Below are 25,344 nucleotides of genomic sequence, written 5' to 3'. Positions count from 1 at the left end.
CCAGCGACAAGGCTGGGGACGAAGGCGAGAGTGCAAGCCGAGCCACCATCGGGCTCAGCCCGTTACATTAAGCATCCTTCGTCAGGCAAATTCATTGACCAAGAAAATCTGTTGTTCCATTGGCTTCTGTGGTTCAATACATGAATAGATAGCCAATACCCAACTTGAGTAGATGAAGTATTATTCTCATTTTTTTCTTTCGATGCAACAGTTTTATTCTTGATTAAAGACGAACTTCGAGGTCGAATTCTGGCCGCCGTGGCTCGTGCACCGGCGCCCCTACAGAGGCGCCCCCTTTCTCTAATTGCGCGCCCTGTAGTACCTCGGCTATTTCGTCCAGAACTCAGAGAGAGTACAAATATCTGTCAACACAAAACAATAAAGAGCATCAAACTAAAACTAAATTATTTTTTTAAAGTCTAAATAACGTACTCCACCAGCGAGCTGGACACACCAGTGAGCTGGACACTCCACCGCTTAAACAAAACTGTCTCTGTTCAATCGCTAGCAACTCCACGAAAAATAATGGACTCGTCTAGTAAAGAGAGTCGAATGATTTTAGCTGCTAAGGCTATACAAAACAATCCACAGCTAAACATTTGAGCAGCCGCAAAGATCTATATAGTCAGTCATAGTACACTCAGCACTCGCATCAAGGGAATCACAGCACGATGCGACACCATGCCTAGTTCCAGGAAACTTAGCGATTTAGAGGAAGATGCGATTGTCCAATATGTCATTGACCTAGATGCGCGATGTTTTCCTCCCCGGCTTTGTGGTGTGCAAGATATGGCTAATCGACTGCTTGCCGATCGCGACGTGCCTCCTGTTCGACTCAACTGGGCTTCAAGGTTTGTTAAGCGGCACAAAGAGCTATCCACCTGTTTTACGCGTAGATATAACCACCAGGGGGCTCTATGCGAAGATCCAGCAGTGATTTGTGCCTGGTTTTAGCTCGTACGCAACACAGTCGCGAAATATGGTATCTAGGACGAAGACATCTACAACTATAATGAGACTGGCTTTATGCTGGGAATAATCTCAACCACCATGGTCGTTCTAAGCTCAGGCAGATGGGGGAGACCAAGATTAGTCCAACCAGGAAATAGAGAATGTGTTTCTATAGTCCAGGGAATTAATTCTCAAGGGTGGGCTATCCCGCCGTTCATCATTGTTGGGGGAGAGCATCATCTCACCAGCGGGTATAATGATAGCACTCTACCTCCCGATTGGGTTATCGCCATAACTCATAACGGCTGGACAACAAATGAGAAAGGCGTAGAATAGATCCAGCACTTTCAAAAACATACTAAAGCACGAATGTGTGGTACTTATCGTCTTCTAATCATGGATGGGCATAAAAGCCACCACTCGACGGAATTTGAGCTTTCTTGCAAGGACCATAATATTATCACTCTCTGTATGCCATCACATTCATCTTATATTCTTTAGCCACTGGATGTCAGTTGTTTTGGGTCGCTGAAGAAGGCATATAGTCAGGAAATTGAATGGTTGATAAAAGCCCACATCACGCATATTATGAAGACTGACTTCCTACCCGCATTTTCTGCTGCATTTCGAGCCGCAATGACAGAAAAGAATATAAAGGGAGGATTCCGAGGTGCAGGGCTTATATCAGTTAATCCGGAAAGTGTTCTGTCGCGGCTAGACTTAAAATTACGCACGCCATCACCCGTCCAGGGCATCGCAGAGCTGCCTAGCCTCTGGGTCCCGAAGGCGCCAAACAATCCAACAGAAGCAACTTCACAGACCAATTATATCAAAAGAAGAATAAATCTTCATCAGGGAAGCTCAACAACATCAATTTAGCAGCTATAGATCAGGTTGCAAAGGGAGCATGCGGAATAATGCACAAGATGGCTCGTAACAAGTGGCTTTCAACCTTGGGTACAAGAGAAGGAAACATTGTATTAGAGAATGAACATTTAATCTAATTTGAACAATGACAAACGTAATCTGATACACATAATCTCTCAATTGATCCACAGCTAGTTGTCCAATCTCGAGCGTCAACGGTATTCACAATGACCTCGATCGACCCACGCTTGATAAGAGTAGTATCTGCTGCGCTGGCGGCAAAAAGGAACGACCTTGGTTTGTACTAAGGCATCCTTATGCAACATAGGCGCCTAGAGCCAAGATACCAGCCAAGCCGACTCCAGGGGCGACAGCGTTTGGTCCAGCACCGGCCTTCTTGGCACTGCTTGAAGCAGCGGCGGAAGAAGTTGTAGCGCTTGGTCGGCCGCTAACACTAGAGGTTCTGTGCAGGCTCAGCTTTAGTTTGAGTTTCGGCGTAACACAGATGTTATCCTTACGTAGCTTTCCCGGTAACCAGCGCAGTTGAGCTTCGGTTGGTCGCCAGCGCGCCAGAACTGCTAGCGGTGCTGGACGTAGTGCAGTGAACACCAATGGCTGACGCCGCGACAAGGACAGCAGTGAACCTCATTGTTATAACGGGAGAAGATACAATGTTGGAAATAGAAAAATTATTAAACAAGTAGCTTAAGGAGTTCGAGTTGTGGGTCTTCTTAAAAGACAGAGTGAAGACGAATTAAGAATTGTAACCCGCAGGATATTGAAGCGGCTTTATAACAACATAAGATATTGCGAAATGTATGGTATGAGTATTTTTGAATTCAAATTCGTGTGGATTCCATAATTTACTTCGTTCTGTACTGGTTTGTGATGGATTTGCCCTAAGAATAACCTCTCCTTGGCGGATCAATAGTATCGACTATATATTGTATCATCTACCGGATCTGTAATAACAATCCACATGGAAGATGTCCGACGTAGGCAGTGTAATATGAGCCACCACCAACTAGATAGGGATCTGCGCGGCGAGTTGTTGGTAGCTGAGTGTGCTACTAGTGCGTCGTGTTGTTGTCTAACAGAAGAATACTTGTTTGGTATTCAAGGTCTTGTTTCAGCTCCGGGATGTGCCGGCGGCCGGGGGGAGAGTCCGGGAGACCATCGTGGGTGACGACTCGTGTATACTGAATGGCTCTGTCACGGGGCGGTTCGCGACACTCTTAAGTGCTCGGGGACTTGCCGAAAGGTGGCGTATGGGTACGAAGAACCGGAACGATCCAGATCATTTGTCCAGCTCTGAGCATTCCCCAGAGTGCAGGTACGCAAAGGCGGGACACACGCTGCATCAAAAGTTCTCAAACAAGTCAAAACCTGGCAATTGGCGTGTTTGGTTGGCCGAAAGTCACTAATATTATCCACCACTGTGTGGCTGTGTGACTTTTGTTACCCGAATCTGTGCCCGCCCTGTGACATATCGTGAATGGATGTGCTAATTTGAAAGTTTTAGCCACTTAACTTTTACCTTTTCGTCTTCTACCATTTAACGCATCAGCAAGGCACTGACGCCGGCCCTGAGTTAGTGTTCAGATCGTTGCAATGTCCTCGAGGCGGGTTGATCACGACTGAAGGGGCCTGTATGGACAACTGGATGGGCGGCAGTAAATTTGGTGGGCCGCTTTTGGGGAAGTGGCCGAGCGTGAGGGACCCTGAACCAGCCAAGCCACGCTGTCAAAATGGAGGGGTGTCTTGTCAGGTGGCTCTAGTGTGACCAATGCTACACGGCTTGGTTGTGACAGACTGAATTTAGCCACCGAAGAACGATGCCCGCGCCAGTGGTGAACCGATATCTCAGCAGACGTGCGATGGGAAGCTGCAACTGCAACAGATCCGCGCTTCGGGTGCCTGGCCCCAATGCAGAGCCACTGGATTGACGGAGCCACAAAGGTTGCTACGCTTTCATCCCCCCCTAACTCGTCCAGATATCCTTGGCCCGCGTCACGTTTCCCGACTCGTTGCATCACAAAACAACTAAATTTGTAACTCACTTCTCATAACCAACCTTCTGCAGCCTCAAATAGGACTTTCGAATGTTGCCAGTGTTCAAGCTTGACCCGACGCGATTGGCCATCGCAGACGAGGAAGGCAATGTAATGATTTCCGGCCCCGACTGGAAACCCAAAACATTTGAGCTTCAATTCCATCGCAAAACGACTTTAGTTAAGTGTGTCGGCGTCACAACTCTTGTTATCATCCTCTTTGTGCTGATTATGCGCATCTGTCGCGTATGTTCTGTGAGTCCTAGCCACAATAACCCCACGGATGGATATTTCTGGATTATACTGATCGATGGAAGAAATTGCTGGCCGAAGCCTGCAGGGAAGGTAGCTGCCACGGTTCACCGAGTGCTAAGCGATGACTAGATATTATCGTTCGGCGGCAAATGTGCCCGATGCTGCAATTAACGTTTCCATACCAGAGAGCAACAAGTGCAAGCCTCTGATCATGCAGATTTGTTTGGAAAACATTACTGCTCGGGCACATTTAACAGCAAAGCTCGCTCCGTGTCATCTTAGAGGAAGCCGTTCCCAAACGAACATTCAGCCTGTGTTGTTATACGCCGTGCCGGTCGTGTCAAAGAGTTCCCTGTTTGGCCCGCGGCACGGCGATGGCTCATTGTTCACCTCAAAACTCTTTCAACAACTAGGCGCCAATAACGGGTTGTTTGCACTTTGAAGACATATCTGGAGGATAGAGCTGCGTTTGTTGACTCCGTCACATCGACAGGCAGCACCAAGTGCATTCTCGGTCCCTTTGCATGATACTCTTATCATCAATTGTCGCAGCAGCTCGGGGTTCAGTCAGTAAAGTGTCATTGCAAGAATACAGGGTGACTTCACGCATGGACAGCTTCGACTCTTAAGCAATAGGTTAGTCCTGCTATTCTTGGCATAGTGTCAGCCATCAGGGCTTCAAGATGTGGTGAGTCGCTGCCTTCACAATGGCGCGACGCGGTATTGTATCGTCAACCTCCTGGATTTGAGACTGTATCAGACATGGCTACTTATGACGGCTTCGCACTTCGGCGAGGCTGCTTACAAGATAAATATCTGCATTTGCTCCATTACATAATTCTCACTCAATACAGCGGGGTCCAGGTTCTGGGTCAACTAGAACACCAACGACTCTTTGGACTCACTGTGCTGCAAGGTGGTCATGTCAGCGGGATCCAGGCTACTGCGTACGCCAGCCCAGGCGGAGCAACAAATATGCAATCCTTTTGGGCCACTGGGGGACCTTGAACACGGGTAATAGGCGCCAACGGTTTGCTTCATGTTTCACAGCCTTGACCTCTAATCATTGATCCCGGTCAAATAATTGACTAGGTTTCCCTTTTGACCGCAAAAATAGCCGGACACCCTCCCCCCCCCGGCCGGGCGCCGCCACATCCAGGTCATGACTTTTAGCGCCAATTCCATTCCGCCCTGGTATCTATTTGATACTTCTAGTCGTCGGAAGCAGATCCCGGGCTTGACAGTGGTCAGCCGACATGTGGCGCATATCAGTGCGGGGAGCTAGCGCCACTGCTGTTTCAGCGGTTTGTGGCCGGGCCGATAGCCGGACCATAGAAACAACCGCGTGCGTCGTCATCTGGTCCTAATGAAATGGGGTCTCCTGGCAGGAAGGCCCCACAACCCTCGACATCACCTATTAAAGGGGTACCACAGAAGGGATTCCTGCTAGCATCTTGAAATCAGAATACCCGTCCGAGTCTGGAAGACAGACCCTCCAAGGTGGGCAATTAAGCTAAGCTGTCGGCCGGTCGCCATCTGGAGAACCTATGGGTATGCTTCTGGAGACAATGAATCCTGCTCATTATGCTCGTAACCTTCTGAATTAACGGCTGAGGACAAGGCATCATTCACATTCCAGCGGAAGATGTATGAGCAGGACTACAGAGAATACAAAAAAAACAAGAGACCGACTGTGAGAAGTTGAAGGCTTGTGTGATTGACACAGGGGACTACGGGCTGCATCATGGCTTGTGCCGTGCTGTGTGGGACCTACGGCCATGGTACGCAACCCTGAAGACAACCGTGGGTACAACTGAAAGAGAGCAACAAGCTGCTGCCAGAAGGATGTACCAGTGGGCTACGGCTGCTCTTACTAAGATCCCAAAGGACGTCGCAGGCTGGATTACGACGTGGGAAACGGCCATCAATCATGCTCTGGTTAGGAAGACTGGAGGCGTGGAAGACCCAAACATTTGGTTTGATGACCTGACGAACCAACTTGTCTTAAGCAACTGGGCTGCCATTTAGGCTGGAATATACAACGATGAATTAGAAGATAAAACATTGACAGTTGGAGAGGTTGCAAAAGATCTGCGAAAAGAAGCAGAACGACGAAATCTTCTATCAATGCCCTCCAAATTATGCAACACTTAGCTATGCCCGACACAAAAGTATTTCCTTTGCACGGTGGTGGATTGGCCCTCTGAACATTATATCAACCTCATCTTTATAGCACAGTAATGTCAACCGTCTTAAAGATGATCGTGCGCTACAGCATCGTGATTAAGGAAAAATTGATGTGATGAACGGTAAAATAATTTGGTCTAACTAGGAGTATTTACAGATAGAAAGTCATGTACTTGTGGACTGTACATCCAGCTAAGCGGAACCATTAATTCTTACTATGATGTGCTGGTCAATTCGACAAGATTAGATAGCGAGTCGAATTGCCCGCAAGGTGCAATCGTCATCCTTATCCCATTGTCGCAGTAGTCTCTCACTCTTCTCTCTTGGCGGGAGCCCACGCCAAGATACATCATCTAGCCAGAAAAGGTTCTCAGAAAAGCATGGCAGCAAACCCGGCCATAGCAACGACACTGAGACCAGGGTTTTGTTTTTGAGCCGCGGCAGTGACAGGTGGTTTCGAAGTCGTTGGAATGGGAAAAGCTTTCGTGGACTGAGCAGAAGGACGAGTAGTGTTGGTGTGAAGAGGAACGAGAGATGGAGTAGTGGGCTTTTTGGTTTGAGGAGGCGACGGAGTCGTCGGGTTCAGACTGGTTACGCCAGTCTTGGTTAGGGTACAAGGACAGTTTGTGATGGTCAAGGTAGTCGGCTTGGTGACTGTGTACGTAACATTTCCCACAGCAAACTTTGTAGGCTCCTATCCTGCTTGGTTAGTAATCCTGAGCATAGCGAAATGGAGAAATAGGATACGTTGTACGCAACTCACGGGGCAGTAAGTGGTGAATGCAGTGCGGATGATAGTGAGAGACGCAGTACTATTTGTTCCCATAGAAACAGCTGCAAGAACCAAGGCGGCAGAAATGGCTTGGAGGACTTTCATGGTTTCGAGTTTCTTGGGAGACAATTCCTTGACGTCTACTCTAAACCCTTCAAAGGAGAGTGGGTCTTCGGTGAATAATAAGTGTAATAAGTGTAGAGATGAAAAAAAAAGGTTAAACCTTAGGTCGCATGGTTGGTCTGCCTCGTATTTATAAATGCGGCAAGGCTGGCGCAATGGATCGATTGTGAAGTTACCAGTAGTGGATCAGTCTAAGCATTCGCTGGATTGCCTAGCTGGGACAGGAACCGGGATCACAGAGGCACTGCCACCGAACCTCGACAACCGGGCAATGACAGTGACCCCAAATCCCCCTGTAGCACAGAGCACTTGTGTCCACGTGGCTGTGTAGAACGGACATTACCCGAGTATCTTAATTGAACTTTAGCTTCTCTATCTCCTAGAGCGCCAAACTGTAACCACCTTAATGGCCCGTGCAGGACGACCCATAAGAACCAACCAGTACCGAATACGCATTGCGTGTGACATTCCCCACCAAAGTTCCCTCGCGTACAGATTCGGTTTACTTAGAATGTCGAATGTACAAAAGATGGCAAGTCGAAAACGGACGGTCAGTAGTACAGACAGTGGGGATCCACCTGCTAAACAACCGAAGGCCACTACTAAATCGACTGCTACAGCGCCTCAGACGACCGTTCCAATACCCCTATCGTCCCCCCTAAAGCCGCTTCCAAAGCCAAACCTACGCGATTTGTTGACCGAACCTGCCACTTCCGCCTTTAAGCCAGTACCTTCGCAGGGCTTTCCTCGTCTTATCTCAGCAGGCCTACCTCAAGATAGCCTACTCAATATCTTTAGGCTGTTTTGCCCAATCCAAATGGTCGACGAATGGGCAAGGCTCGAACCCACTACACTGGATAGCCACGTGGACCGCATATAAATGGTCCATCTCTAATAAATCCATCTCCTCAGCGCTCAGCTTACATAATATCCATTACATTCGTGCTTGAAATGGATGTAAGTAAGTAAGTAAGTGTATTTTCCGTCCAGCGGCCTTAGGCTGCTCAGGTCCCCTACGCGGGGCACAGGACGTGCTAGGCTAGTGACTAATCTACAAACTACGAGTGCACGTCGTGAGACGCGTCTCCATTGTGTAACGTAAAACAGACACTATCTAACATGGCATCAGCTCAAGGGCGCTTGCAGTCTACTCTGTTACCCGTCAGCGGGTTGTGCAGGTGATAAATTTGAGACCAGAATGGTCTATGATAGCCATGGTTTGGTTTCGGACGCGTTTTTCTGTCATACTCAAGCTTCTATATTGAATCTGCCAGGCATTAAGACCAAAAATAGCGGGATTTCTCTCTCTTCTTTCAGAACCGTTCAAAGCTGCTCGAGGAACACGATGCTAAACTCTCGACTCGTTGGCACGAAGCGGCTCCAATCGTTGCACAGGTGAACAGTGAACTTGCGGCTGCGCCCCGCTAGCGAACGCGGTGGTGGGCTACTGCTAACCAACCAATTGGGTCACTAAAAAGCTGCCCGCGACTCAGTTCGGCCTGCATCGCAAGCCTTCACCGACTGCTCACCACGTCTCCCACTCTGTTTGGCATGTATGAGCATTGAAAATGAGGGAAGGTATTTAAGGAAGTTTGACGAGTAAGTGACAAGGTTTACCCTACACTCTCAAGGTCTTAATAATCCGATTGAGGGTCTTTTTTGCGAATGACCATCAGTTTGTTATGTTCAGGGATAAAAAAAAAATTATTTTTTTATTTTATTTTTTTCGTTTGTGCAAGGCACGGTTATAGTAAAGGATTGAGAGCTTGGAGGCAAAGTTGTCGTTGGGCGACAGGAGCCGGTGATGTCATTCCCAAGTTGTGTAGTTACAACATACTGTACAAGGCCAAATCACTACAGTATTCTGCGCACGCGTAATACCATAAAGCTTTTGCTGCCGCTATGCAAGTCTTATTCTTTCCAGCATGTAGGAGTTGTAAATGTTGGGTGGTAATTGTATCAAAAGCTTCATTCTCGGGCACAATATATCGTGTCTCTGGATTCTTAGAATCAGGCCTCCAATGTAACTGGTTATTGATAAGTTTAAATTCATGGTAAGGCCAGTGCTTACGTCGAGATTCAGTTTGATTCCGTGGTTGCAGGCCGGGATTATCAAGTCAGATATATAACTACCGCCATTTGGTGTATTCAATGCGCTCTCTACTGGTGTATGTTGGGCTTTGAATTAGGCTTTAAACGCGCACTGCGAACATCATTTGGAAATGGATTAATCAGGGCAATTTCTGGCTCAATTTTGGCTTTTGGTGGCATATAGTAGGCAGGAAAGTTAAGGAAGTAGGGACGTAGAAGGTCAGTCTGTAAAGGAAGTCATCTTGTGCGTAGAATATAGGCTACGTTTAGATCTGCTGGAAAGAATCCAGTAGGCTTACACTTTTGCTCTTTTAGTGCAACACATCTAGGCACACACCGCTACTTCGTATTCGCGACTGGCCCGGCGATTCGCGAATTGGACGTATTCGTGACTGGCTCAGGAACATGTACATTTCCTTCCTCCGCTCATAGATCATTATTCCTCAAGCGCCAAAGAATCCCTTTCCCTTGTTTGCCTTTTCTCCTACGTCAATCATGTTGGCCTCGATGCTCGCCAGCTCAATCTGCTTGTGACCCATAATTTCGCAGTTCCTGCTATACCGGCTGCGGTTGCCATTACGTGTCGGTTGAGACTTGTTGCTGGACACGTTGGTGCTGAAGAATTGAGGAGCCGCACGCACAAGGATGAGTCGCACGGTTGGTAGACATGTGCAAATCATGCCGACATTGACTTCAATGGTTGACCACCAGCCTACGATCAAGTTGTCCCATGTTGGGTTGGTGGAATTTGCGAAGTTGATGAGGGACTGTAATCTCAAGATGGAGACGACCGTGACACTGTAGGTCAAGACACGAGGTCAGCGGAATTTCTTAATGGCTCACCATAGCATTAAAAACAAGAGGGGACGGGAAGGGGGGCTAAAGAAATAGTCTTACAAGGTTCCAATCAAGAACATAAAGGTGACGCCAATCTTCTTCTTCCAGTGAAGCTCCAGCCGTTTGATCTGGCTCAGAGGAAGAGCAATCATCCACACATCAATCGCGATATTGAGGGCAGCATGGATCCACGCAAACAAGTTAATGTTGATACACCGGCCGGTCGAGGTGCTATCAATGTACTGGGTCCAGTACCGACTCACTGGCGTACACTGGAAAATGCCCGTCGTGACAAAGGTAAAGCCGAAGATGACGTTGAAAACGGCCGTGGCCAACAGCAGCCGGCGGATCGTTGTACCAGGGAAGATGTACAGATAGAAGAGTGATAAGCTGAGCTTGATGATGGACATTTCCGCCAAGTATAAGATTTCCATGACGTAGAAATACATGACAAATCTGGTCAGTTCGTCCGGTGGCAGAGTCCAAACATCCTTGCCCAGGCCATTTGCGGTGAGGCCGACTTTGTTGATGATGGTACACGGTATTCCGAGAACAACTGTTCCCAAAATGACCCAGTCATCGGCGCGAAGTTCTCGTTGGTAGCTGAAAAACTTCTTAAATCCGAGTCGAATCACAACGAGGAGAGCCGTGACGACACCCATGGTGATGTTCATAGCATCATATCGTCCACTTTTGTCCCGAATAGGTCTATTGCATACGCTTTCGGTGACATTCTTCATAACTGTTCAGAATCCGGCTGTTAGGAACATAGTTACCCATGTCTTTACTGCCATGCCATCGAAGTACAGCATGCCGGATATACTTACACAACGCATCCGTCAGGTTGCAAGCCTTCAAGATGCAAGGTGTGCCCGTGGTTTCAATTGCAACATATTTGTCGACGCAGATACACTGCGGATCTTGGAGGCTACATTGTGCCTTTGTAACAGACTGGGCGAGGCAGTTAAGCTAGATGAGCGTAAGCTTTCCTGTTTTCTGATAGTGAAGATAGAAAGGCCAGTGTCTGTGCTTACTGCACACTCAGGCACTGTCGTCAGTGAGGCAGCCAGATCAGCAGCCGACGGAACTGAGGTATTCCAACTGCCAAGACAAAACCAGGGCAATGTCAAGGCCACCAGGGAAGTAAGGGCAATCTTCAATCTCATCATGGCGACGATGATGCCTCCGCTGTAGTCCTCCGCAATGATACAACTATTCGCCCTGTTTGTTGATACTGTCGTTCAAGATGTGAAAGACTAAAGCAACACAATGCTGGCAGAGCATGAAGGAGCCACTGTTGGACTAACTTGTCCTTCTCTTTTCAGGCTCTCTCCCTTGGCGGAGATGCACCTGCGTGGGTCAACGACCGGGGTTGAAAGTGGAGGGATACACATTGAGTGTTTTGACCGTCTCAACTCTTATGCTGGCGGGGGTCCGACAGGGCCACAAACATTTACACGCACCCAGTCGCATCGCCAAGGATAAAGACGAGAATGAAGGGGTTGTAAATTGGATGTAGAAGATTAATATAACCATTAAATTCTAGCATGCAACCAAAACAACAAAAGCATAGCCAGAACCATTTGAGGAGCACGTCCTCCTCACAACACTACTAACATGTGCAAAACGTCATGCCGTCAAAAACCTAACCCACCCCCCATGCTCAATATGGGGGTAGTTAGGAACAGAGCACCAGTTTATTGCCTCTGGTGCACCAACTCTAGTCTCTTGGCGGCTTGTCAAACTCCAGCCTTCTTTCTTTGTCCTTGTTATCGGCCGCTTCCATTTGCTCCGAAGGAAAGAGAAGGGAACCGCCATCGGTTTCCGAAGAGACCTCGGTGCCCTAGCAACGTGGTTGGGCAAATCAGTGTCCGAGACTCCAAGTGTCGGCGAACCTGAGAGCGTAAGTCACTACTCTGAGAGGGAAGGACAGACATGAGCATTACGGTCTTTTACTTAGCTTTAGCTTTGGCTAGTGCCGACCGCCACGAGTGACAGATTAATTTCGTGCTGTCGCCAGAGAGACACAGGCCTCCAAAAAAGGCTAAAATTGAAATTTGAGAGTCAGCAATGTGTCTGGGTGTAACATACAAAGACACTCCTCATGCTGAACAATCTGTCTCAAAGTATTATTATGATTCGCAATTTCTAGTTCAGCACTGGGTCCTTCACACCTGTATTGATGTAGCGCCCACGGCAAGACGCTATCCCGGATAGACTTGGCCTGCATATCATTTCCTGGCAAACCATGTTTTACGCCTCGTATCCTTTTGATGGCGCTCCATGCCCCTGACAGCTCGGCGGAAACGATTCAGGCTTTCAGTTCATTTTTAAGGGCTGTAACTGTGGAAAGAAGGTCAAAGCAGGCACCTTTAGCAAAGAACCGATACCAACACACGACGAACCCAGAGATGTCATCAAGGACGAAACCGGCCGCGTTCATTTGGGAACATTTGGGAAGCATTATGGACCCTGCTGGTGACATAGTTCATTATAGGCGCAGATTGCTCTATAATCTCCAGCCATATTGGGAAACTACCGATCCCAACGCAAAGCCCACCGAGTGGGTAGACCGATGCGTGAGCGGCACGCCTTGGGCCAATCCACACAGCTGGATCAGGCCACACAACTGGTCAATGAACTACAAGATGGTTAACATTATTCGATGCGGGTCTCGCCTCGCCCAGGGAAGCACAGCTAACGTGTCTTGCAGAGTGACAGTAAACTGTGGTTGTACAATTATTGCTCCCTTCGCTCTCATATTTGAGGCGATTACCGCAGTGCAAGGGAAAGACGGCCTAGGGCTGGTACAGGTTGGTGATATTGGCCGGACCTTTAGCTTGGTGGCTTTGGGGGGGGGGCATCAACTCTCACAAATCCCACGCCAGCTGCTGCAGGACTACAAAGATTGATAAGCCAGTGTTGCCTTCTCTTGAGTGGCCTGTAGGAAGGGCCTGGTTAGGGAGGAGTTTGTCCATGACATGTCGAGCATGATGAGAGACTACGGATATATAGAAACAGGAGGCTCGGGGAATTTGTTCATCTGCAGGAACTATCCGCTGGGGCCTTACAAACTTGTAGGCGTCTGTGTGGATGAGCACAACTTTAACACGAAGGGAAGAAGCTCTGTAACGATACGATAGAGGTATGATATGAAGAATGAGGCTTGGAAGGTGATTACATGCATATGTAAGAACTGCTCATGTGCAGTCGGTGCCGCTCAGGGCACCCATTACCGACAACAAGGTACTGGTGGTAATCAACTGCACTCGTGGCGTTCGACTCCAAGAGTGACAGATCTTAGGTAAAGGCCGCTTGTGAACTGATCAATCGACGTGATTGCAACCCCCGGAGTGTGATTTATTTTCTGGCCGTCTCTAATTGCATTTGAAGCTCCGAATTTATCTCTATACCCAGAGAACTTAACGAGGTGCAAGGGTCTAAATAAAGGCCCCCAAGCCACATATAAGAGTTCATGCCATCCCTCCAAGACCAAGTGCCCGCAGCCAGCCATGGGGGTGGTCAAAAACTGGAGTCCTTAAGTAGTCTTGCCGTGGCACGGATGCTACAAGCCATATACTTAAAGATGAACGGAACCCGGTAAGTATTATAACGGGAGCTGAAGAGCAAGTCGAACTTTCTGCGCTGTGCAAAGTGGCACACTGGGTGGCAGGATTCCAGCGATCAGTACAGTGCAGAACTTGAGGTGTTGTAACAATATCTGCCCCACCCAAAACAAAACAGACCCTAAAGCGCCCAACCAACCTCTGTCTTCCATGGCTCTGATGGAGTCACAGCCAACAGCCAACTGGACGATCGCGCAACACCAGAGAAACATGGGACAAAGCCCGTCCCATTCCCCCATTTCTGTTTCTTCCTGCAATTACATACCTCCCGTCACGCTTCATCAATGTCTGCGCAGCCCCCATCGCACCATCTTCCATTGCATATGGAGTATGGAGAGGAGTTCTTATCACCATTTCTCCGGTCAGATTGAGTTGATGACTTGTAGTTGTACCATAGCCTGAGCGACCGTCCCAGAAAACTCAATCGCCAAGCTCCAAGAAAGCGGCAGCTACAAATAGAGCAGACTGGTTAATAAGGCACAAAGACAGCTAAACCCGGCGGCGATCCAAATCCAAATCCATGATAAGGCAGCAGGCGTGGATGGCTGAAAGTTGGCCATATGAATATGACGACGCCCAGTCCCTGTAGCATGCTGCCGGCAATAGCCTGGTAGAAATCAGAACCCGTGGAGGTGCCTGGTTCTGCAGCGCCATGCGTCCAGGCAAGTGCTGCCGGATGCAGACAACAACAAGGTTATGGGGACAACAAAGTTCAGGCTCAACGGTATGATTTCTTGGTACATCCTACGCTTTATCGTATTTTCCGTCTCCCTGCCTGAGCTTAGCAATGCCGCCTCGACACGCCGCCGGGAATCCACAATGTGTTCTACGTGAGCCTCATTAAGTTGGCGGCGGACGACCCGCTGCCCTCACAAAAATCCGACGATTACCGACCTCCGGCAATACTCACGGACGAAGGGGAAGAGTACCTAGTTGAGGAGATACTTGGTGAGAAGAGAGTTAAGGGGAAATGGCAAGTACGAATGAAATGGATAGGTTAGGCAGAGCCTACTTGGGAACAAGTGGAGTTCTTACCGACACAACAGCGTTGGCACGATACGAGGAGGAGCATGGTAAGGTTGGAAGCGCAGGTAAACAAAATGGAAAGAACAGAAAGAAGAGAGTGAAATTTACATTGGGAAACACGACTGCACCAGCCGGAGAGGAGGGGGGTATTGTAACGGGCTGAGCCCGAAGGTGGCTCGGCTTGCACACTCGCCTCCGTCCGGGCCTGCCGGGCCGGGACCCGCCAAGAAGCGAGATGAGCTGCGTCGAGCTCCAGAGATCTTCTTTTCTTTTTCTGTTTTCTCTTTCTTCTTTAGCTTTGAGATACTCGTAGTAGCCGCCTAGCCAGTTGTCAATATACTCGCTCGGACAGTTACAATGAGGGTGTGTGTAGGTGTCTGAGAGGCAAACCACAGGAAAAGACGGAAGGCTGAGAGGGCAGAGCGGAGGGTCCGGCGACGAGATAAACCCGTAGAAGAAACGAGTGGATGGGGGCGTGACAGTGGCTGGCCAAGCAAATGATGACAACGCTAAATCGACGACCACCAATGAGAAGGCAGTGTATGGCCCAGGGGCGGGGCATAAGATCGTTCGTCTCTTCGTTCTTGGAGGTGGGCCACTCGCTGGTGGACTATGTTAACCTTATTTAAGGTACCGCTAGACCTTCCTCGGCTGGATACAACCATTAAATTGCAACTGCCATGCCGCAGAAGACGCTATGCGCCCACCCACACATAATTCACCAAGCCCCAGGCCCACATAGCAGTCGCCTGGAATGATTGCATATAGCGTAGTTCGGCCAAGATCCGGGCCCTGGACCCTGCACACGTCACACACAGATTGTCGTTTGCAGAAGGGGTGTATGGACTGCGTTCATCAAGCAGTCAGTCTTTCGTACTAAGATCAAAAATAAGTTTTCATATTGTACCGGTATATAGTTATACATATATATGAGAGAACAAGAACCCCAACAACTGCTGGACCCCGCGACTGGCGCCCCCCAACTGGATCGGCAAGTTTCCTCCATGTGCACCTCCAAGCCTCACGATGAATCGCCTCGATGTGACGCCCGGACTTCTGACGTTACATCCTCTAACAAGGGAGGCGAGAACTTCGTATTGATTTCACGACAATCAGAGTCCTTCAACGAGCTGGGAATGTACCGGGACCTGGCTGTTCTCTGGATAATTGCGGCCGTCGGCTCTGTTATCCTGTATGTCAATACGCACAAAATCTCGTAGGCTGGTTTGCTAACGGAATTTGAAGTGTCATGTTGTACATATGTCTGTTGGGGCTTTGGGGCGAGAAGTCATAATCGTGACATCGTTCTGGAGCATGGCCATGAACAATCAGATCGACTAGTATCTGGGATGTTTTGTTATTGGAGTAGAGTGGGATCCGAACCTCGACCCAATCCAGATAATATTTTCCCCATTTCTGGCCATTTAATAAGCATAATTGGATTTAAGCCTGTTCCTGTCCTTACGTTACGATATACCCCAAATATGAAGTTCATGTTTTCTCCAGGCAAAGAAATAACGGATTGAGACAAGTGTTGGAAGCGCAAGGCTTCTATTCGGGTGATAATTATCACGCGGTTCGGGGTACTCGTAACTGGTTGATTGATGCTTGTTGAATTCATCTAGCTATAGATAACGTGCCCCTGTGTTGGTGTTGAGGCCTCCTCACGTGAGGTCTGTTTCAGCCACCGTTTGAAGCCATTCGCAGGTGCTGGCTCCGCCGCCAAAGACGGCGGTGGAAGCAACAACAAGAGTGCAACTAAAAATAAGACGTCAAAAACTACCTGTCGCACCGACACTCGACATTGTATTTCGTATCATAGTAGGGTTGCAGGCATCGTCCAGTAATTTGAGCAGGAGGTTGCAATTCTGTGAACTTGCAAACAACCATCAGTTCGTGGAAGCTCGAGTACACATCGTGAGTACGTTTTGTGCTATTTACTAAGTGAGTCGAATCAGACTTGTTGACCAAACAAGACACGCCACAATGCATAAGTCCCATCGCATTTCCATCAACATCCCAGCTATCTCTCTCCCCCCAGACTCCAACCCGTCATTACATCCACAATTCAAGGATTGGCCAAGAGAAGTTTACCCCGGCTCATACGTAGCTCCACCCCGGTAAGTACCAATTGGTGGAGCTGTCTCACAAGGGAGCCAAGTTCCGCCAATCCGCCCAAATCCGGTCAGGTCTTGGCCCATTCAGCCGTGGATTATGTTGAGGATACCATCAAGAATCTCAACCAATCAGTTTGACATGCTCGACCAACAGGGCTACCTCTCCTCCTTGGCCTGACCGGGTTGGTCCTGAAGCCAGGGCTAACTGTCAGCAATCCTTGTCAGCAGCCATCATCTTGAGACGCATCCGAAGCCGCCAAGTAAGGCCACCGCCACATGCCGAATGAGCCATTTGAGATCAAAGAGCCAGGACACTCCATCGTAGACATCCCGTTTCCCCACACTGTGTAGAATGGGCAGCCAAACCTGTCGGCAATCAGAGCCCCGCAAGTTCTGTCTGGGCAAACAGCTTTCTGACAAATAGGCTCACTCCCTGTTTTGCATGATGGTCAGTTAGTGTGGCCAATGAGGTGACGGTACCCGGATTGTTCTGTCACCGCCTGCAGCGGGTAGCTGACTCGTACCTGGAATATCAGGGGAAATATTGCGGCGTGGCATGGGCCGTCTATTCCCATGACGCAATGCGCCTTTCATGTCCACAAAAACAGGCCTATGGCAGCCAAGTCTATTGTCTCGGGGAACGCATCCCAGGCGCAGGAGCCCGAGTTGGAGTGAATGCTGGTTAGGCAGCCATGCAGTTGGCTAAGTTAAGTGCCACGCATCAGCCTTTCGCACCAAACGTTGACGAACTTGTCGGGCAAATCCACTGCAGGGGCTAGTCCTCAGTGGAGGCGCACCCTTCTAGAGCACCTTTTGGCTACGCTAAATGAAAAGACCTGGTGGGAATGTTCGTGAAAGAACTGGGAACCCAGGCGAATGTATGAGCGATGGCCAGGATGGCCGAGCTTGCGTAAAGCCCTACCGTGGAGGTCACGGTAGGCATCGCTATGTCGGATAGTTGGGGAAGGCAGAGGTTGCTGGGAACCGCTATACTGACAGCTAATGGTCGAGGCCAGCACGGCCTCGGAAATCCTGGCTGAAGTTGGTTGCGAGGACAGATCACGGAGATGGAAAAATCAATACAATAGGCTATTGTCGGATAGGGCTGAGAAAAAGCAAAGAAACCTCCGTCTGTGGACGGAGGTCAGGTTGATGATAAAAGAAGGACTTTTGTCTGTAAAAACAAAAATGGCCGAGGTGGACAAGGACAATACACAATAATTGCTACCTTGTAACGCGACATTTGTCAATGACTATAGCTAGTAGATATCTCATAACACGACAACATCATAGCCATAATCCCAAAACCAGCCACGTTTTTCCATTTTCTGGCCAGGTTGAATATAACCTGCCAACCGGTCCCAGTTGATGCCAGTGTATGCGCCTTCTGGCACATGCCGTGAATCGACCAACGTTGACATCTTGACTGCACTCTGAGCCGCATCGGAATTCTCCCATGGAAGTAGGGTTCGTATGAGGGGTACATTGGGATGAAACGAGAGAGGTTACATCGTCGGAAGCAATGTAATCTGGCATGTCTGCTCTTGCGTAAAGTTGTAGAGAGATTGACTGTTACAGTACAGAAGACACAGCAACCAGATACAATAACAGTATAAGTAACGTTCTGCCGCATGCACTTCCACTGACAAGAAACCTGAGACATTTGCGGCCAGTGACAGCATCTGCCTGGCAGGCAGCTGCTGCTTGTCAGGGAGGAAGTGCAGTTACTGGTCTGCGAAAGAGCTGAACGAACACATGCATCTGCTCATACTTCTTTTCTTCTTGAGTTAATTCTCACTCAATATAATTACTGTCTTTAGCACAGTTCTCTCGGTCGCACGCAGTCCCGCACTGCGGTGACTTTATAAAAAAAAGGCCAATCACAAGCCACGGCTCAAGGAGGACAACGCCACCAGCAATAGTTGCAATGTTTGCAATCAATGGAAACCTACATTGCAATTACATTGCAAAGGAATACATAATATGAAAAAGGCCATTGCAACAATACTGAAAGCCGTTGATTGATTACCAAGCCTGGCCGTTGCAACGCCGACATACGAAATCGAAAATGAATCGCCCGTGGTCCCATTCAGCGTGATATATCCTCTGTAGATGGGTAGATGGTGATACGCCTAGCATCAAGTCCGAGTCGCAGCGCAGCTGTGACTTTGATATCAGCAGACCTGCCATAGGCAAGGAGTACAGCGAGATAACTGAAAGTGGCGCCCTTGACTTTCAGCCATATTCCTCCTCGCACTCCATATCTGCTCTAATTCATCCAGAATTCTCTGGATCTCGCCATAACCCATTCGTTGCCGCATCTGACACAATAGATGCTGGATTAGTATAACATCCTCATCAGTACTGGCAGCGTAGCCGAAAATCAACATTGGCCAAGCCCCTAAAAAGCAACCGCCCCAGGTTTCGAAGGCATCCGGCTGGCGTAGGATGAACATGGCTCGGTCAATTTGCCATCGGTGAGGTTGTCGATAGGACCGTTCCCGGTCAACATCTGCTGTGGCAAGGCTAGGGAGCCTGATAACGTCGATGCAGGTTTGAGAAGTCGAGGACTCGGTGATCCAGTCGAGGAGGAGCGATGCTGCGAGAGCGTGTAATTTCACGATATCCTCAGAGAAACATCTCTTCAACGCTGGTTGGGAGGAGCCGGCTACAAACTCGCACAGCACCACGGCCTCCCAGTAATGCATCTCGGTTCTCAATGTGGCGAAGACTTCGGCGCTTGGTTTCTCTATGAAGTTGTGAAAGGTAATGATATCTGCAATAAGGCGATACAATGAAAGAGGGGCACCTAAGACGGGAGTGGAATCCATAAGTCGCGTATCTCTTAGTTTCGCCGAATGAAGTATGTTGTCCGTGCGGACAAGAAATTGCGCGTCAATGTGGAAATTTGGGGCAAAGGGTCTTCGTATAGAAAGCAGGAGCGCCTGGTAGAGCACGCTTTCCACTAAAATGCGGTCGAACGGGCGTTCCATGGACATTGGACACGATGTATTATCGTAACGTAAATTAAGGAGCTTCATAGCACCCGTCACATGCTTCCGTGGGTCGACGGCTCTGTCGTAGCCCCATAACTATTGTATTCCCATCGTCAGATTAGAAAGTTGTGCGAAGACAGGAGAAGGGCCTCCCAGTGAAGTAAATAGTGCAAAATACCGTATACGATATTTTTTTAACCTCACACTGCACTGTATTGTTTAGGAATTTGCTGCACTGCACGGTATACGGTATTGCACTGTATTTGAGCAATATCGTATTGTAATATCATATCGCACGGCGTGCAAAGAGCCGCATGGCCCAGGCATGAAGCTAACCCAATTGAGTAAGATTGAGGTTCTACAATGTCTCACCAACCGTGAATGACGAAGCTATTCGCAGCCAACGTGTAATAGTTTGCTCTTTTCAAGAGATGGGAGCGCTTGAGAAACGGTTCTTTCAACCTCAATTGTGTTAGATCAGAGGCGCAGATTGGCGACACGGCTGAACTACTCAACGTCACTCCCATTTTCTACATACTCACTAGTGCTCATATTGTCAGGATACTATGTCGCCCGTTGCTCACCCTCTTCCATTATTGCTGGATCCAAAACAAGTCCAATGTCGTCAACCCAAGCCACTTCGTGAGTCTTCGACCAGGATTTTATGCACTCGATTGCCTCAATTATGTCAATACCTAGCCTATTTCTGCGATCCTGAAGGGTGATTTTAGTGTCAGAGAAGAGGCGCTCTGGCTCGGCAGACATCGCTGGAATTGACAAAAGATCAAGCGCCATTTTGGACAGGTTTGGATAGAGTGTTTGTTGTGTGTCTTCAAGCCACCACTTTCGTACGTCTTTTACCTTGATCCTTGGACCTGATATATAATTCTGATACTCGTCAAATTGGGTAGGAAGACCGAGATCTTCTTGGTCATCTTCCCATGCAAGGAACGAATTACTCACCAGCGGCTTGTCAACCAGGGACTGAGCTCCCGACTCAGCCATTTTGGCGACTGGTGCGTAACGAGACTTCCAGAGACCTTCTACGGCGGTCTTACTACTTTCAATCCACTCAGGATGGTCCTCCCAGGCGACATCAAAGTAGTGCCACTTTCTATGAGGACTGAGGACAATGGCTGCAACATATGCAGATGAACGTTCTGTAAGAGTGTAATACGCGTCGAATTTCGCCCACCCTGCCTCAACGCATGGCGCCATAAAGCGTCATTTCCGTATTCGATTCGTGCAGCCTCAAATTTACTAAGCAGGAAGTCCATTATCGGCAACGTTCGGTCAATCGTATGCGCGTGACCTTCTGTAGCCTTGGTTGCATCAGCGAATGATTTGAGGAAATTGCAAACTTTTCTCAGCTCAACCCAGTCTTGCTCTGAAAGGGAGTCAAGCTTCAGGTCCTTCTCCTTGGAACAAAAGTAATCAATTTGATCTGCAAGTTCAATAGTTCTCGCGGTCATATAGTACTTGGAGTTCCACCTTGTATCGTTGTCGCGAAGAAGTCCCTTCTTGTCGCTGATCTCTTTAAACCTCTGTATACGTTGGGGACTACACCGGATAAAAACAACGATGTTGTGGAGCTTGCCAAGAGGACCAGCCTTCCTCCATTTCAATATATCAGATTCTGAAGGTTTGATATATTCGCTCGTGGTCTCCTTCTTGATCTTATTTTTCGTAGGTGCTTCCACTGGTGCCGCTTTTGGAAACATAAATGCGTGTGCTGCCAGATTGATAGTATGACCATTGCAACGAAGGCGGTGATGTTTCGCGTCATATAAGATATCACGCCTCTCGTTTAACAAGTTCTGTAGAGTATTCATCAATGTATCATTTGAATCTGCATTGTCCGAAACAAAATACCCAACCTGGGTGACAATTCCGTAGTCCTCGACAACATCCATCACAATCTGAGCCTGGTTCTCCCCTGAATGCCTACCATGCACCTCTCGTAGAGCAACGCAATAGGAAACCAACTCGCCGTTGCTGTCAATAAAGTGTGCAACAACGCCAAGGATGCCAAGCTTATTTGGAGAGGACCACAAATCGACGGTGAAGTGTATTCTCGAGACGGCTGATTGAAGAACTTGCCGCATACGCCGCTTTTGCGTCTCGAACGTTCGCATTACCCACTCGCGAATCGTCTGATGTGACGTAGGTAAGATTGAGAGCACGCCAGGATTGAGGAACTTGAGTACGGCTCGAAAAGTTTCTCTTGTTGCCATACGAAGTGCGACCCCGCAGTCCGCAATCCACTTTACATACAGTTGCTCAAATTTATCAGCGTTGAGATCTGTCGGTTCGTCATCGTGTCGACGGCGTTTAAGGGGGTTCGCGCTTTGAGACATCCGTGAGAAAGCCTCCTCAAGATGGTTCCTTGTTTTAGCCGCCCTTTCTTCGTTGGGCGTCAATATACCAAGAGTATTGTGCGATTTAAGGTGCTTGTAGATATGAGCTGTGCCTCCATTTTCGAGATATTCGGCAGGCTTCCCTTTGCAGTATTTGCAACGCCAGATAATCTGACCTTCCGTATTACGGACGATCTCGTTTTTTCCGAAAGGCGTATGGTCCCATATCTTCGATGTACGCTTCTTCTTCTTAAATTGAGAAGGCGACAGCGGCGAAGTATACGTTTCTCCGATGTCAGAATCTCCGTTGTCGCTGGCAGCTGATGAATCAGCCACTAGGGATGTTTGAGATGATATGGCCGCGAAGGAAGCCGCAATACCTGAGTGTTGAGAAGTCATTATGTATTAGATTAAGAATTGTCGACGAAGGAAGTGAAATTTCAGGGGCTGACACGCTTTATTGCAGAGAAGTCCTTCAATTGGGATCTTCATTCATTACGCCTGATGCGTACAGCAAGGGCCTCGTATTACTCGTGTTGCACCGTATTTGCACTGCATGAATATCATATTAAACGATATTCAAACGACCTCGCACTGCACCGCACGGTTTTCTATTTTTCTTGCACTGCACGGTATTTTTATATCGTGCAGGCAATACGATATTGAATACGATATCGTCTTATTTACGGCCACACTATTTACATCACTGCTCTGGTTGTCGTGAAATCAATACGAAGTTCTCGCCTCCCTTGCTAGAGGATGTAACGCCAGTAGTCCGGCTATCACATCGAGGCGATTTATCGCTAGGCTTGGAGGTACACATGGAGGAAACTTGCCGATCCAGTTAAGGTCGCTGGCGATTCAGGCGTCAGTCCAGGGGACCAGCAGCTGTGGAGGTTTCTTTGTCCGTCATATATATCGACGAAAGCTAATTATTGATCTTAATACGAAAGACTGGCTGCTTGATGAAAGCAGTCCATACAACCCTTCCCCAAACGACAAATCTGCGAGTGGCGTGCGTAGGGTCCAGGGTTCGGATCTTAGCCGAACTACGCTAAATGTATTCTTCATTCCAGGCGACCGCTATGGGCATGTGGCTTGGTCAATTATACGCACCCACCATCGGTTCGACAAGTTCAGTAGTGATTAGCCTCCAGGGCGAAAAGTTTAGTTTGAGGCTGTGTTAGGCGATACCAATTTGTCACATACCACAGGTGTGATATTTAGAATTCTGGCTGTGCGTGGTGGTGTTGTGGAGAGCTAGTTTTAGAACACCGGGTGTGTGTGTATTGTGTGTTTTTCTATTCTCTCTTCCAATCCATTTCATGTGCAATCTCTGATTTTCCATCCCTGTCATTCATTATCCTTGTCATCCTCGGCATCTATTTATCTCCCAAGTCTTAGTAATGACCTAAACACGAATTGAGAAAGACACCTCGTATTTTCCTTGCAAAACTTTCGCCATCTTGAAGAAAGTGACCATTGAAAGGGCCGTTTGAGGGGGATGGATTCCACATGTTCAGAGACACACTTATTTAATACTAAAGCTTGTCTAGTGGCGGCATAAGTTGCCAGCGAACATTAGTGTCCTAATTTATTCAGTATTGCCTGAGCAGTCACTGGGACGGACGGATTGTGGAATCCCTTCAGCTCCGTCACTTTTGGTGCAATCGTCTTATTCGTGTTGGGTGGGAAGAGCAGTGGCTGTGCAATCGTATTCAAGGCCCCCACCAGGCTTGGAGCTGAAACTTGACTTGCGGGGGTCTGCTAGGAGAAGGCTGAAATCAAGCCCCTTCCCTTCCGGGTTACACGAAGCTAGGGCAGGCTCGGATAAGGCGCGCCAACTAGATGCTCATGTGCATCTCCACAATGGAATTATGTGGGCCCTATCAAAGTTTTTACTCGTGCCAGGCCCAACTTTATTTCGAGAACCACCATTCTTCCAAATAAAGTGTGGCGTGGCAGGAGTAGCGCGGGAGGAAGTGGGGATTGGCGATAGGGATGGCAAGGCAACCGGACGTGTCCTGTGCCTCGGGTGGCGTCAAGATTTGCGCCACGTGGGTCTCAAAACTAAGCATTTGTAGATCGGGGGAGGTTGCTGGCGCCTGCGAGGATGTCAAATTGTTGCGATCCCAGTTCGCGGGTTGCAGAATGGGGTAGCGCCAGTGGTGTTCGTCATGGGTTGTGGCCAGGCCGATAGCCGGACCATAGAGACACAGCCACGTGTGTGGTGATCTGTCCCTGCGTTAGCATGTGTCTGTACATTGTAATTGTGCAATGGGGTTGTCTGATAGGAAGACCGCACAAAACCCTCGATATCAACTGTTAGATACACCACGCCCATCTTGGTTCACGACGAGTTATGCAATGGATTATCGGACCAGAATCAGTAATGATGTTATTGATTGAATCTTGTGTTCTTCTGTGGTTGTTGTGGGAGCGGGGTTGGGAATTCGTCAGGCATTTTACGACCCACTCATAGGCTGTGCGCAGGCGGCAGGATAGGCCGGCTGCATAAGTCACGGGCGCGCGTGGTAAGCACTATAGTAGAACACTGCTAGAACCTGCTGCATAAATGATCGAGGGGAGCGAGTATCGTCACCTAGGGCCGTTTCTTACAAACTGGACTCTATCGCTACTAGTGCAGAGCTCGAAGTGTAACGGGCTCATTGTGGTAAAGAATATGAAAATAAAACAATATACCGCAATACATAACTACCATATGATATGCATTTTCTGATATAGTGGCAATCCATATGGAGTTTGCGATATTGTGACAATACAATACAAGGCGATTCATATTGGCAATATATTGTTTATATTGATTGGTGAAACGTAGGATAAATTCACTTTCGCTGACATTTACATCGACGAAAACACGTAATAGACGTACAATAAACAACTGTACCGGGTAGGACGACTGTCGGATAATGCTGCCTCAGTCGACTGAACAAACAGACTCAGTGTCATGACTTCGTCATCAAAACTACATTAATGAAATAAAGTTTGTAGGAAAAAGCAATTATGAGTAGTGATGCAACTTCATAGTACACGTACGTACATACGTACTGTATTTTGGCCATAGTAC

At 48.3% G+C, this 25,344-nt stretch overlaps 4 protein-coding genes across 4 annotated transcripts; all 4 read right to left on the bottom strand.

Moving 5' to 3' along the window:
- Positions 1-2,133: 2,133 nt before the first annotated feature.
- VFPPC_12406 (hypothetical protein) lies at positions 2,134-2,467 on the bottom strand (the record flags this gene model as incomplete). The annotated part of the gene is made up of 2 exons (XM_018290298.1): positions 2,134-2,281; positions 2,337-2,467. The coding sequence occupies 2 exons, from the start codon at positions 2,465-2,467 to the stop codon at positions 2,134-2,136; spliced, it is 279 nt and encodes a 92-aa protein (XP_018135835.1).
- Positions 2,468-6,681: 4,214 nt separating this feature from the next.
- On the bottom strand, positions 6,682-7,188 carry VFPPC_15019 (hypothetical protein; the record flags this gene model as incomplete). Its single annotated transcript, XM_018292781.1, has 2 exons — positions 6,682-7,005; positions 7,075-7,188. 2 exons carry the CDS (start codon positions 7,186-7,188, stop codon positions 6,682-6,684), a joined length of 438 nt encoding a protein of 145 aa, XP_018135838.1.
- A 2,552-nt stretch (positions 7,189-9,740) lies between these two features.
- Positions 9,741-11,303, bottom strand: VFPPC_12408 (extracellular membrane protein, 8-cysteine region, CFEM; the record flags this gene model as incomplete). Its single annotated transcript, XM_018290300.1, has 4 exons — positions 9,741-10,095; positions 10,195-10,876; positions 10,962-11,103; positions 11,169-11,303. The coding sequence occupies 4 exons, from the start codon at positions 11,301-11,303 to the stop codon at positions 9,741-9,743; spliced, it is 1,314 nt and encodes a 437-aa protein (XP_018135839.1).
- An 8,796-nt stretch (positions 11,304-20,099) lies between these two features.
- VFPPC_18604 (hypothetical protein) lies at positions 20,100-22,655 on the bottom strand (the record flags this gene model as incomplete). The annotated part of the gene is made up of 4 exons (XM_022430190.1): positions 20,100-20,230; positions 20,291-20,429; positions 20,473-21,099; positions 21,147-22,655. 4 exons carry the CDS (start codon positions 22,653-22,655, stop codon positions 20,100-20,102), a joined length of 2,406 nt encoding a protein of 801 aa, XP_022284850.1.
- Positions 22,656-25,344: the final 2,689 nt, after the last annotated feature.

Source organism: Pochonia chlamydosporia (assembly GCF_001653235.2).
Source record: "Pochonia chlamydosporia 170 chromosome Unknown PCv3seq00025, whole genome shotgun sequence".
NCBI classification, from domain to species: Eukaryota; Fungi; Ascomycota; class Sordariomycetes; order Hypocreales; family Clavicipitaceae; genus Pochonia; species Pochonia chlamydosporia.
Note: the sequence above shows the minus strand (reverse complement) of the source record. Positions and strands in the feature narration are given on the sequence as shown.